This window comes from Oncorhynchus keta, chromosome 18 (genome assembly GCF_023373465.1).
Source record: "Oncorhynchus keta strain PuntledgeMale-10-30-2019 chromosome 18, Oket_V2, whole genome shotgun sequence".
In the NCBI taxonomy this organism is placed as follows: Eukaryota; Metazoa; Chordata; class Actinopteri; order Salmoniformes; family Salmonidae; genus Oncorhynchus; species Oncorhynchus keta.
In genome coordinates this window covers 9,714,494-9,729,606 of record NC_068438.1, presented here as the reverse complement: position 1 = coordinate 9,729,606, position 15,113 = coordinate 9,714,494, and the positions used below count along the sequence as shown (strand labels likewise).

The window sequence follows — 15,113 nt, the reverse complement described above, 5'->3', positions numbered from 1 at the left end:
CTCCTCTCTTCTTTCTCCTTTCGTCTTTCCCCTCTCCTCTTTCCCCTCTCCTCTTTCCCCTCTCGTCTTTCCCCTCGCCTCTTTCTCCTCTCCTCTTTCTCCTCTCCTGTTTCTCCTCTTCTTTCTCCTCTCTTCTTTCTCCTTTCCTCTTTCTCCTCTTCTTTCTCGTCTCTTCTTTCTCCTCTCTTCTTTCTCCTCTCTTCTTTCTCCTTTCTTTTCCTCTTTCTACTCCTCTCCTCTTTCTCCTCTCTTCTTTCTCCTCTCTTCTTTCTCCTCTCTCTCCTGTTTCTCCTTTCTTCTCCTCTTTCTACTCCTCTCCTCTTTCCTCTCCCCGCCTCTCCTCTTATATTGGGGAGCCTTTTGGTTTTCCTTGAGGCAGCTGGGATTTTATCCCCATGTGCAGGTATGTATATTGTGGGTTTGTGTGGTTATGTGATTGTATTTCCGTGTGCCAGTGTGTATATTGTGGTTGTGTGTGGCTGTGAATGTGTTCATTTGTGTGTTAGGTGACTCAGGAACACACTGTCTCTTGGGAAGGTTTTCCATGTGTCATCAATCCCACCTCACCCTCTCATGACACACACACATAAATGTGTCTCCTCCCCCAGGTCCATGGCCCCCACTCTTTCCTTGCGACCCCTTCATTGTAAATACCCCGTCTCCCCATCCTCACTCCTCCAACTTACATCCCCATCTCTTTCCCAATACCTCTTCAGCTCTTTCTCTTCCAACGTCTCTCCTCCCCTGGCTCCATGCACTGTGTATGACACCTCTCTGCCTTTCCTGGCACCTCTGTGCCCATTAACCCCCCCCCCCTACAATACAGTACAAAGACAGCAGACTGTGTTGTCACCCCCTACAGTACAGTACAACACCACACAGACAGACACTTAATTCTCTTCTATAGTACGTCTCAGCATCTATAATTGGTCCCGGGCATGCACAAAGAGAAGTGGAATTTCCCTCCTGGCACGTGGAGCCTTTTGGATCCCAGTCCCTCCCCCATTGCCTTTCCTTATGGCCCCATTCTTGACTACAGCCGATGACACTTTTATAGAGCTCCAGGAAGTTTGGATGTTACAGCTTTACCAGGCCAATTTGATGGATTTTCTTCCCCCCCTTATGGAAGTTCTCCAGGGGATTGATGGCCAGAAAGGAGCAGAACACAGGATCATTCTAATCTCTTGTCTCTGATTGCTGACATCACAAGGTCGATGTCAACTGCCCCATGCCATGCCGGTTAGTGTCCCTGTTACACCAACCTTTCCCTGGCGGCGTTGCCACATTGTTTCCCCGGTAGTTGCTCACGTGTAGCACGTTACTGAACAACACAGCTGTTATTTTGATGGAGCGGCTGCTTGACGTAGTTAACCAGAATTGCAACTTCTGCATAAACAGCATCCTTTCATAAAACGGCCCTACATAGGCCAACAGATGTTGACCCTAAGTCAACCCGGCTCAGAAAACTGTCCATCCCACCCAATTGAAAATCTTCTAAAATCATATTTTGTGTTCGTCGTTGGCCACAGCAGCACGACTGTGTCCGTCTGCTTCAAATAACTTCCGACGACTAGTCCAGATCATAAATAAAGTGTCTGCTATGAAATGACACATATTACATCTGTATATTTAGATTAACATTTAAATCAATGCGTTTTTAACCTTTGCTCCTCTGAACCTACTGAGTCTACTGTAATTCACCATGACTCAACAAAACGCTATGTATTATCTGCCCCTGGTCAGCTGACTCGACAGAAGAATATTGTCTCTGACTGGACTTCTGAGGGTCCTACTAATTTAGTGGTTGGAACGACTGAGTGTTCAGCTCATTAATTGAGCGCCAAGATAACAAAATAACAACTGTTGCACGGCAGGACCATGAGCGAACGGAGACAACGTACCGGGTGCCCTACATACAGTACAGCAGCTTATACTCCACCTCTGGACCGGATCTCTTTAGACTAACACCCTTACCTCTCTTGACCAAACACAGTTTATTCTATGTGCCTGTGTGTATGTTTCTGGGTGACTGTAGGAGTTTGTCTATGTGTGTTAGTGTGTGTTCCACATGCGCGTGCTGTCCCCCTACCCAGCGTTTTCCATTAGGATCATGGGCTTGTCCAGCCCTCCCTCCCCACTCCCTCCCTGACACAAAAGAAGCCCTTTGTTGTCTGAGAGAATAAGGAGGTGGCAGGAGAGAAGAGTCTGGGCTGTGGCCCACTATGGGCTGCTGGGCCTCTCTGATCCAGGGGAACGTGGAGTCAGCTGGTCCTCTGACAATGGCCGCTGCCCGCTCTGCCTCTGGATGGACAATGGAATGGCCTCTCTGTCGCTGACGCACGCCCCCATTGTTGTGGTCCCCAGCGGTCATCGTCCCTCTCGTTTTTGTAGCCCTCCCCCATCCCCCTTGCCTCCAAAATGGACCCCATCTGTGACCCTGTCCACTGTTGAACATCCCAAGGTTGCCTCCCCTCTCCCTCCCCACACGCATACTGTGTGTTCAAGAGTACATTGTGTGCGTGTGTGTGTTCAATTGTTCAGTAGGTTGACCGTTTCCCTCATCACATCCTTGACACAGATTCCAGGGAAGTTTGATGAGGTCATGAACACTGCGCTGTGAATTGCGCTGTGAATTTGCTTATCTGACCTTAGAGATCCTTTTAATTCTCTATTTGGTTAGGCAGGGTGTGTCTAGGGTGGGAAATCTATGTTTTCTATTTCTTTGTTGGCCTGGTATGGTTCCCAACCAGAGGCAGGTGTCTATCGCTGTCTCTGATTGGGGATCATATTTAAGCAGACTTTTCCCACCTGTTGTTTGTGGGATCTTGTTTTTGTGTAGCTGCCTGTGAGCAGCCCAGAACGTTACGTTTCGTTTTCTTCTGTATTGTTTTTGGTGAGTTGCATATTTATTAAACATGTGGAACTCTAAGTACACTGCGCCTTGGTCCATTCATTCAGACGAGTGTGACACAAGATCCCACTACCCACGGACCAAGCAGCGTGCCCACGAGGAGCAGGGATCCTGGGCCTGGGAGGAAAACCAGGAGTGGAGGACATCCTGGACGTGGGACGAAATCATGGCAGGAGACAGAAGCAGAAGCCATGGAAGCAGGCGGAGGCAGCGAAGGAGCAACAGCGACGACGCCGGGGTTCGCGGCCACAAAGACAGCCCAAAGGACTGGGGGGGGGGGGCACACGAGACAACCTGGGAGGAGGTAGAGAGAGACAACCTGGGAGGAGGTAGAGAGGTGATCGGTCGACCCAGAGAGAGTGCCAGAGCCCACCTGGGAGTCAGTAGAGCAGTGCGAGGAGGGATACCAGAGAATGGAGTTGGCGAGGAGTATGCGGCATCGCAGGCGTTTGGAAGACCGGGTCACCAATCCGGTGCAATCTGTGCCGGTCCCACGCATCAGTCCTCCAGGCAGCTGTCTATCGTTGTCTCTGATTGGGGATCATATTTAGGCAGCCTTTTCCCACCTGTTGTTTGTGGGATCTTGTTTTTGTGTAGCTGCCTGTGAGCAGCCCAGAACGTCACGTTTGCATATTTATTAAACATGTGGAACTCGCGGCGCCTTGGCCCATTCATTCAGACAAGCGTGACATTATCTAAAACCACAATCTCACAAGTCCAATGTTACCTAGTGATTTTCCCCAGGATCACTTTGTGTGTTTTTGGGATTGTGACATCAGTTATCTCAAGTTATTTGAGCTATAAGCTAACCAACTGTAGCTCAGTTGGTAGAGCATGGCGCTTGTAACGCCAGGGTAGTGGGTTCGATTCCCGGGACCACCCATACGTAGAATTTATGCACACATGACTGTAAGTCGCTTTGGATAAAAGCGTCTGCTAAATGGCATATATACATATATATATATATAGCTCAGATGGTAGAGCTGAGGAACCTATGGCAGTGGGAAGAGATTTACAACAGTTCAATTGTTCTATTATTGGTTCTAGTAAATTTAGCTAGCTAGCTTTCTGGATAGCCAATAATTGTTTGGAATCCTATCTTGAGTCATGCCTATAATTTTGAAATGGGACATAACGACCAGCCAGATGGGACCAGTCGGCTGGAATTGTTAATAGGAATTATGCAATTGTTAATAGGAATCAACTATAACGGCTCGGCTGACATCTGCATGGTTCTGTGGATTGGATCTACTGTATGTGTCAGGTTTCAGGTGAGACCCAAGTGCGGACTGTGTTGAAGTAACAATGGTTATTGTAACAACAGGGGCAGGCAAACGACAGGTCAAAGCAGGCAGGGGTCGATAATGCAGAGAAGTGGCAAAGGTACAGGACGGCAGGCAGTCTCAGGGGCCGGCAGAGTTGTCAGGCAGGCGGGCTCAGAGTCAGGACAGGTAAGGGTCAAAACCAGGAGGATGAGAAAAAGAGAGACTGGGGGAAAAACAGGAGCTGAGAAAACGCTGGTTCACTTGAACAAACAAGATGAACTGGCACAGACAGACAGAAAACACAGGTATAAATACCCAGGGGATAAGTGGGGAAGATGGGTGACACATGGAGGGGGGTGGGGATAAGCACAAGGACAGGTAAAACAGATCAGGGCATGACACTATGAGTTCAACAGCGTAACAGACACTTGATCAATCAATCAATCAATCAAATGTATTTATAAAGCCCTTCTTACATCAGCTGATGTCACAAAGTGCTGTACAGAGACCAGCCTAAAACCCCAAACAGCAAGCAATGCAGGTGTAGCTGCACGGTGGCTAGGAAAAACTCCCTAAAAACACCTAGGAAGAAACCTAGAGAGGAACCAGGCTATGAGGGGTGGCCAGACCTCTTCTGGCTGTGCCGGGTGGAGATTATAACAGAACATGGCCAAGTTGTTAAAATGTTCATAGATGACCAGCAGGGTCAAATAATAATAATCACAGTGGTTGTGGAGGGGGCAACAGGTCAGCACCTCAGGAGTAAATGTCAGTTGGCTTTCCATAGCCGATCAATGAGTTCAACAGCATAACAGACACTTGATCAATGAGTTCAACAGCATAACAGACACTTGATCAATGAGTTCAACAGCATAACAGACACTTAATCAATGAGTTCAACAGCATAACAGACACTTGATCAATGAGGTCAACAATGAGTTCAACGTAACAGACACTTGATCAATGAGTTCAACAGCATAACAGACACTTGATCAATGTGGTCAACAGCATAACAGACACTTGATCAATGAGTTCAACAGCATAACAGACACTTGATCAATGTGTTCAACAGCATAACAGACACTTGATCAATGTGTTCAACAGCATAACAGACACTTGATCAATGTGGTCAACAGCATAACAGACACTTGATCAATGAGTTCAACAGCATAACAGACACTTGATCAGTGAGTTCAACAGCATAACAGACACTTGCATTAGAATAACAAAGTTCAGAGCATGATAGTTAAGCTGACTGCAGAAAATAAACTTTGGAGTGGATGACTGGAATTGGAACACAGTCATTTTTACTGGATTTTACATGTATGATTAGACTCGTGGTGGTTTTGATTAGAGTCATATAAAACTTTTGTTTAACTAGGAATAGAGATTTATCTACTATGGCCACATTATGGTTTTGTTTTTTAGTAACTGTTTTATGGAAAAGGAACACATCAGTTGATAAAACTGTACATCGCTATAGAAAAGTACAGGCTGAGCCTGAACTAAGTTAAAAATATACAACTCAAGGCTATGGTCCGTGAAAAATGCACATCTAGTGCAATTTTATTTCGCTCACACAAACAGGCATACACTGACACAATCACACACAGACACACAGAACAGGCACACAAAGTACACACAGATGCATGCCCATGCGCACATACACACATACACTCTGAAGCAGCTGTTCTCTCCCGTAGTTGTGTTCTGTCAGCGAGAAGGTTGGTTTCTATCCGTAGGCCGTGTCAGATAGCATAGCTGAGCTGAAAGAGCTCTCGGATGCGACCGAAATGTGCCAAATTACAGGGTCATAATGATGCACCAGGAACATTGTAGAGTGCTCAGAGAACACTACAGTACACACTGTTGTACAAGGGGGCTTGGGGGTGTCTGCTACGCTTCACGCTTCAGCAAAGACTATCCTACCGATCCTCGACTTCGGCGATGTCATCTACAAAATCGCTTCCAACACTCTACTCAGCAAACTGGATGCAGTTTATCACAGTGCCATCCGTTTTGTCACTAAAGCACCTTATACTACCCACCACTGCGACTTGTATGCTCTAGTCGGCTGGCCCTCGCTACATATTCGTCGCCAGACCCACTGGCTCCAGGTCATCTACAAGGCCATGCTAGGTAAAGCTCCGCCTTATCTCAGTTCACTGGTCACGATGGCAACACCCATCCGTAGCACGCGCTCCAGCAGGTGTATCTCACTGATCATCCCTAAAGCCAACACCTCATTCGGCCGCCTTTCGTTCCAGTACTCTGCTGCCTGTGACTGGAACGAATTGCAAAAATCGCTGAAGTTGGAGACTTTTATCTCCCTCACCAACTTCAAACATCAGCTATCTGAGCAGCTAACCGATCGCTGCAGCTGTACATAACCTATTGGTAAATAGCCCACCCATTTTCACCGACCTCATCCCCACAGTTTTTATTTATTTACTTTTCTGCTCTTTTGCACACCAATATCTCTACCTGTACATGATCATTTATCACTCCAGTGTTAATCTGCAATATTGTAATTATTTGCCTACCTCCTCATGCCTTTTGCACACATTGTATATAGACTCCCCTTTTTTCTACTGTGTTATTGACTTGTTAATTGTTTACTCCATGTGTAACTCTGTGTTGTCTGTTCACACTGCTATGCTTTATCTTGGCCAGGTCGCAGTTGCAAATGAGAACTAGCCTACCTGGTTAAATAAAGGTGAAATACATTTTTTTTTTAAGTCCCTCTAACCTCACTGTAACCTCAGTTAACCAGATGTTGCCCCCCCACACAGACAAACACTATTAGAAACAACACTTAGAAGGTTTTGTGGGGGATACAAAGTTAAGTCTTACCACAATTCAGGAATTTCCCAGCAAACAAGCGGTGGAGCCAAGAAGATATATATGGGGTAGACCCACAGGGCCGAGTGGTGTTGTGAAGAATTCTGAAGGATTCATTGTAGCGCTTACAGGAAGAGACGTGGCTTTTAATGAGGTAATACAGCACTGGAAACAGGCCCTGGAAATGAAATGGGGGAGTTGGGGTGAGATAATTTTTTGAGGACATGGCTTGGAATAGCTCCAGGACAATTTCTTCATTTCTCATGGCTGCAAAAAGTCCAAAACAGATCATTGAACTTGGCTAATGAAGTAACGTTGGATTTCCATCGCAGACTTGAACCATTATGATAGATGGAGAGAGGCCTATGTGGCCTGCGTCATGCCAACACAAACACAAAGACACGGTTCTTTGTTCCCAATATTGAGGCTTTCGATTTGAACTCCTACACAAACCACAGAAAGGTCTTCAGTTGGAGGACAATGACAGATTAGAGGGATTGCTTCATTCCCAGTAGATGAAGCCCTTTCTTTGCTCTGTCATGCTGTGGAATTCTTGGCAAAACAAGCAAGTTAGAAGAGTTCAAACAGAAATGTCAAATTTCGGTGTCAAGAACATTTCCCTCCGATACTGGACTTAGACTACCCTAATCTCTGCCACTCGCCATACTTCCTCAATTATGTTTTGGCGGTGGAGAAAGTGACGGCCGGGGCAGGTGCCGAGGAAGCGAGGGCCCTGTCTCCCGGACATAAACAAACACCTCACATCGACTGTAACACGAAGCTCTGAACCTTCCATTGTCCCAGTCTGTAATCCACAGATATTTTAGGATGACTTCCATCATTCCTGTTCCCAACAACTCTAAAGCTTCAAGCCACAGTGACTAATGCCCTGTGCTCACATCTGCAATCATGAAGTGCTTTGAAAGGCTGTTTATGGCACACATCAACTCTAGCTCAGCGTTTAACACCATTGTTCCCTCCAAGCTCGTTACCAAGCTTAGGACCCTGAGAGTGAACACCTCTCTCCGCAACTGGATCCTGGACTTCCTGACGGGGTGACCCCAGGTAGTGAGGGTAGGCAACATCACCTCCGCCACGCTGACCCTCTGCATGGGGGCCCCACAGGGATGTATGCTTCAGCGGTGGTCAGTGCCCTTTAAGATGAGGGAGGACAATTTATTTTTCATTGGATGACTCTCATCCAAAATGCAGGTATGTTTACTCCCTGATCACGTGTAAACACAGTTCACCCTCATAACAGCCACGTTGTGTTCCTTCTCTTCCCTTCGCTTGTGGTCTTCAATGCACAACACATCAGCTGTATGTGACCAGGCGAAAAAACCTTTCCAAGCCAAACCATATCATAACCGCTACACACAGCCTACATCGTTGTCACCATATTAGCTAAAGTAACATCATAGTCAGCACAGCTAATATAACTAAAGTAAACCTATTAGTAAACCTGCTACAATCATGCAGTAACGTTAGTATACAGTCAGTAAGCAGTTACACCGGCAGGCCACGGTGGCAATAAATGAGTAATACCAAAAGCTCCAATGTTGTGTGTTGTGTTGGAAAGTCATAGCCAGCTAGCTAGCATAGCATCCCTCCGTTTGAGCAGGGTGTTTCATTAGGCTAAACTAGCTAGCTGCATTTGCTAGCTAAGTAAGTGAAACTGAAAGTGAAAAAACATGACAATCTCTCTCTCTCTCTATTTCTCTCTTACTTCTCCTTTATTTTGGAATAAATACATTTCTTCAAAACTGGTCAACTATTGTCTTTCTCTCTATTTGAGTGAACTACTCACCACATTTTATACAATGCAGTGCTAGCTAGCTGTAGGTTATGCTTTCAGTACTATATTCGTTCTCTGATCCTTTAATTGGGTGGACAACATGTCAGTTCATGCTGCAAGAGCTCTGATATGTTGAAGTACGTCCACCGGAAGTTGTCATAATAAATTTGTAAACCTACGGAAGGGGCTGAGAACCATGAACCTCCTAGGCTTTGCACTGAAATCAATTTACCCAGAGAAGGACGGAAGGAAGCTGTCCTCCGGATCCTCACTACTCTGGACGGTTCTGACTTAGAATATGTGGACAACTACAAATACCTAGGTGTCTGGTTAGACTGTAAACTCTCTTTCCAGACTCACATTAAGCATCTCCAATCCAAAATTAAATCTAGAATCGGCTTCCTATTTCGCAACAAAGCATCCTTCACTCATGCTGCCAAACATTGCAGTCTATCACAGTGCCATCCATTTTGTCACCAATGCCCCATATACTACCCACCACTGCGACCTGTACACTCTTGTTGGCTGGCCCGCGCTTCGCACTCGTCGCCAAACCCAATTGCCTCTAGGTCATCTACAAGTCTTTGCTAGGTAAAGCCCCGCCTTAACTCAGCTCACTGGTCACCATAGCAGCTCCCACCCCATAGCACAGGTATATCTCTCTGGTCACCCCAAAAGCCAATTCCACCTTTGGTCACCTTTCCTTTGAGTTCTCTGCTGCCAATGACTGGAACGAACTGCAAAAATCACTGAAGCTGGAGACTCATATCTCCCTCACTAGCATTAAGCACCAGCTGTCAGAGCAGCTCACAGATCACTGCACCTGTACATAGCCCATCTGTAAATAGCCTATCCAACTACCTCATCCCCTTACTGTATTTATTTATTTATCTTGCTCCTTTGCACCCCAGTATCGCTACTTGCACATTCATCTTCTGCACATCAATCACTCCAGTTTAATTGGTATATTGTAATTACTTCGCCACCATGGCCTATTTATTGCCTTGCCTTATCTTACCTCATTTGCACACACTGTGTATGGACTTTTTATACTGTATTATTGACTGTATGTTTGTTTATTCCATGTGTAACTCTGTTGTTGTATGTGTCGAACTGCTTTGCTTTATCTTGGCATGGTCGCAGTTGTAAATGAGAACTTGTTCTAGCCTACCTGGTTAAATAAAGGTGAAATAAATCCAAAATAAATCAAAATAAAACACCAAAATAGTGTGTTTAAATCAGTTATTTGGTGACGTGGTTATATTTAGCATAGTTGTATCTAAAATTATAACTTTTTAAATGTTATACAATTGACATTTTTATGAAATTCACTGAGGAGGATGGTCCTCCCCTTCCTCTTCTGAGGAGTCTCCACTGGTGTAAAAGGAAGGCCCGGAAAAATCGTCAAAGACTCCACCCACCCACCCAAGCTATGGACTGTTCTCTCTGCTTCCGCACAGAAATCATTACCGGTGCATCAAGTCTGACACTGAACAGCTTCTATCCCTAAGCCAATATACTGCTAAATAGAGAACAAAATGTTTACACAGACTATCTGAGTTGACCCTTGCATTTATTTTTTTGCACTGTCTCTATGCACTCACGCACACTGACGCTCCAACACACACATAACATGCACACGCATTTATATGGACTCTACACACACACACACACACACACACACACACACACACACACACACACACACACACACACACACACACACACACACACACACACACACACACACACACACACACACACACACACACACACACACACACACACACACTTCCAATACTCTACTCAGCAGACTGAATGCAGTCTATCACAGTGCTATCCGTTTTGTTACCAAAGCCCCTTATACCACCCACCACTGCGACCTGTATGCTCTAGTCGGCTGGCCCTCGCTACATATTCGTCGCCAGACCCACTGGCTCCAGGTCATCTATAAGTCTATGCTAGGTAAAGCTCCCCCTTATCTCAGCTCACTGGTCACGATAACAACACCCACCCGTAGCACGCGCTCCGACAGGTATATCTCACCGGCCATCCCCAAAGCCAACACCTCCTTTGGCCGCCTTTCCTTCCAGTTCTCTGCTGCCAGTGCCTGGAACGAATTGCAAAAATCGCTGAAGCTGGAGACTTATATTTCCCTCATTAACTTTAAACATCAGCTATCTGAGCAGCTAATCGATCGCTGCAGCTGTACATAGTCCATCTGTAAATAGCCCACCCAATACCTACCTCATCCCCATATTGTTTTTATTTACTTTTCTGCTATTTTGCACACCAGTATCACTACTTGCACCTCATCATTTGCTCATCTATTACTCCAGTGTTAATCTGCTAAATTGTAATTACTTTGCTACTATGGCCTATTTATTGCCTTACCTCCTCACGCCATTTGCACACACTGTATATAGAATTTCTTTTTTTCCCATTGTGTTATTGACTATACGCTTGTTTATTCCATGTGTACCTCTGTGTTGTTGTTTGTGTCGTACTGGTTTGCTTTATCTTGGCCAGTTCGCAGTTGTAAATGAGAACTTATTCTCAACCAGCTTACCTGGTTAAATAAAGGTGAAATGAAATAAAATATAAAACACACACACACACGCACACTCACACACACTCGCCACATACAATCTTAATTTATGCTGCTGCTACTGTTTATCATACATCCTGATGCCTAGTCACCTTACCCCTATACATATCTACCTCCATCACTCCAGTATCCCTGTCACTTTACCCCTATACATATCTACCTCCATCACTTCAGTATCCCTGCACTTTGTAAATATGGTATTGGAACTGACCCTGTATCATAGCTTCTTACTTTCTTGTGTTCTTCTTATTTCAAATGTTCATTTCTTGTGTGTTTTTGTTCAACCTCATGTGCTAATTTGATATTGACCACTGCATTGTTGGGTTTAGAGCTTCCAAGAAAGGCATTTCGCCGTACGTGACATTAAAAGGTGAAACTTGAACACCGCTCCTAAAGACTTCCTGTCTGCCAGCGCCACAGCCCTGGTCCCCTTCCTCCAAAGCGCATGCTCAACACACTGCTATAGAACCAGAGAAGAGCACATTCTTGTTTCACAGCCAAACATTACATATGTTCTGTTTCCTCCGGGTTTTTTTTGTGTGTGTGTGTGTGTGTGTGTGTGTGTGTGTGTGTGTGTGTGTGTGTGTGTGTGTGTGTGTGTGTGTGTGTGTGTGTGTGTGTGTGTGTGTGTGTGTGTGTGGAGAAAGAAAATAATTCTTCCATGCGGCTGTGTGTGCCCTCCTCCCCTCTTATTTCCCAAACAGCATCTCTCATGTTTCAGCCATTTAATTGCTTTGGCTCCAAGTCCCCCCCCTCCCCCCTCTCCCTTTCTATGCTTTCGTCTCCGAGTGAAAGGAGCGGAAGGCACTTCAGTGCTGATTAAAGTCTGCTTTTGGCTTCACTCTGTCTAAACCGAAGGGAGTGGGCTTCACTGGATTGGAATCATAGCCTGAGAAAAGGCCCTTTTGAATTAGAAGCTCCTGCAACTCTGGTACTTTCTCAGGTATTTGTTCTGTGTCTTTGTTTAAGAGGCCTCAGAAGTGACACCCAACCAGTAGAGAGAATGTATCGCCGTAGAGCATCCACTGTGTGTCGTGTAAAAGTGGTTTAAAACAGCCACCTGAAAGTGGTGAACGGTGAAAGAATACATTCCTACAGTCTGTTAAAAGATAGAACCCGAGTGAAGTCATGCTCTAATTCTCTGCTAGTGCACATTGCAGAGGCCTTTGTTCTATTCCCATCAAAGGGACTGTGTAAATTGGGTCCAATTCAGATTTCCACTGTAAATTGGGGTCCAGTTCAGATTGACTTAGGTACACACTTTCTTGTGGGCAATAGATGGAAAATAAGTTTCTTTGCAGAAATAACCATACTTTCATCGCAGTGCTCTCTGCCCTACAGTATGCCCTACCGTATGTCCTATGTTGCACAATGACAACTGTATTTTGCAAATTTCTTTCATTGTTGTGATGTTTTGGTTGATTGTCCTTTACAGGTTTCCACTTCCTGTGACACCATCACACCATGCCTGAGGGGGCGGGCCGAGGCAGCCAGAGAAAGCCCAGCAACCAAGGTCAGAGGTCAACACGGACACTGTCACACCTGTGACGTTATTGTTGTGTGACGTCAGAGTATTCTATTCAATGTATGCAAAAAATGAATGTACCTACTGTAAATTCATATTTACAATGTCTTTATCTTGTTTGGTTATTGTTACCTCAGCAGTTTCACACTGTAGCTACAATATAGTTAAAGATGCACCCCGGGATCTTAAGCACAATACATTTGTAACGAGTTGCACAAATTGGATTCGTAAAACATATCACACAAAATGGATGACGCCGTACACAATTGGATGACGTCGTACACAATTGGATGACGTCGTGCACAATTGGATGACGTCGTACACAATTGGATGACGTCGTGCACAATTGGATGACGTCGTACACAATTGGATGACGTCGTACACAATTGGATGACGGCGTACACAATTGGATGACGTCGTACACAATTGGATGACGTCGTACACAATTGGATGACGTCGTACACAATTGGATGACGTCGTACACAATTGGATGACGTCGTACACAATTGGATGACGTCGTACACAATTGGATGACGTCGTACACAATTGGATGACGTCGTACACAATTGGATGACGTCGTACACAATTGGATGACGTCGTACACACTTGGATGACGTCGTACACAATTGGATGACGTCGTACACAATTGGATGACGTCGTACACAATTGGATGACGTCGTACACACTTGGATGACGTCGTACACAATTGGATGACGTCGTACACAATTGGATGACGTCGTACACAATTGGATGACGTCGTACACAATTGGATGACGTCGTACACAATTGGATGACGTCGTACACAATTGGATGACGTCGTACACACTTGGATGACGTCGTACACACTTGGATGACGTCGTACACACTTGGATGACGTCGTACACAATTGGATGACGTCGTACACAATTGGATGACGTCGTACACACTTGGATGACGTCGTACACAATTGGATGACGTCGTGCACTAAAAAACGGGGATCCGTTTTGGCTCTTGAGCACCACTTTCAAAACTACTGGTTGAAACTATACAAACGTTTGAGAGTGCATCTTTAATGATGAAGGAAGAGCTCAGTAATGAGCTAGCATTATGAAGAGCCACTAAGGTGCATTTCTGGTGTAACATTGGAGTTCTTGTTAAAACGGGATAGAATTAGAGTGCATGTTCTGTTTCCTGTATGTTTCGTGGCCGCTCGCAAAGTATAATGTTGAACAATGTTTTGGGGTAAAAAGAGAAGAAATCCCTCTATTCAGATTATACAGAAAGAAATAGGCTACAGAGCACGCCCAAGATAAGGGTGTCCAGTTAGCATAGGAATGACAACATGTCCAAATTGTCAAATTGACAAGAGGGAAGTGGTGAGACTATGGGAGGGCACTGCACGTGACTATATTTAGGCCTTAGTCTGCCCCTCTCCCACACCCCAAGTTTTCCCAACAAAGAGAGTGCTTATATTAACGGAGTCGATCGTGACTGAAAATGTTGTGCAAATGCACATACAATGTGAATTGTTTAAGGGTGTTCACTTCTCATTGGAAAGTCCTCTGTAAACATAGGGAAGTTGGAAGGCCTTAGAGTGGCCTCGCTTTGGCTCAGCGCTGTGAAGGTTCACAAGATCAGATTTATGGGATTTATTGTACTGCATTGCAGGGTCATTTATTCCAACATAGAAAATACTGTTTTGCATTATGAAAAGTATGTTGCACTGCATTTATAGGTATTTTAATGGATTTGTTTTTTCACCCTTTATTCAACCAGGAAAGCCCTTTAGTCATTCCGGGGTCCGCTATAGTTTCACTCACTTCACGGGGTCTCCTTATATTATGTATTCTTTCAGGTTACTACTACAGTCTCCTAACTCATTTGTACTGTCTAAGGCATTATCTTTCACTGACTGCCTGTCCCTCAGGTGTATTTAGCTCAAGTGAGAATGTTTGTTTTGCAGAATGCCCAGTGAGTTTCATCTAGATTAACACCCAGAAACACAGCGTGTTCGTCGTACTCAGGGAGCCCAATGGAGGCCCACCAGGCAGCCCACTGTGCTTTATGTCAAACACATCTCACAGAGACTCAGCCAGAGGAAAAGAGAGCTACTTTGTTGCCCTTTGAGCACTAGGTCAGTGTGACTTTGCCAGTTTCTGGTTAGTCGGACTCCCTACTAGTTTGTTGTT

General features: G+C 45.1%; 1 protein-coding gene across 1 annotated transcript in view; it reads left to right on the top strand.

Moving 5' to 3' along the window:
* Positions 1-15,113, top strand: part of LOC118397212 (pleckstrin homology domain-containing family G member 3-like) — a 65,502-nt gene that overhangs the window by 12,281 nt on the left and 38,108 nt on the right. Inside the window, exon 2 of the mRNA XM_052467363.1 lies at positions 12,856-12,933. Coding sequence (XP_052323323.1) covers positions 12,885-12,933 — 49 coding nt within the window. The 5' untranslated portion in view covers positions 12,856-12,884. The remainder of the gene's footprint in view (positions 1-12,855; positions 12,934-15,113) is intronic.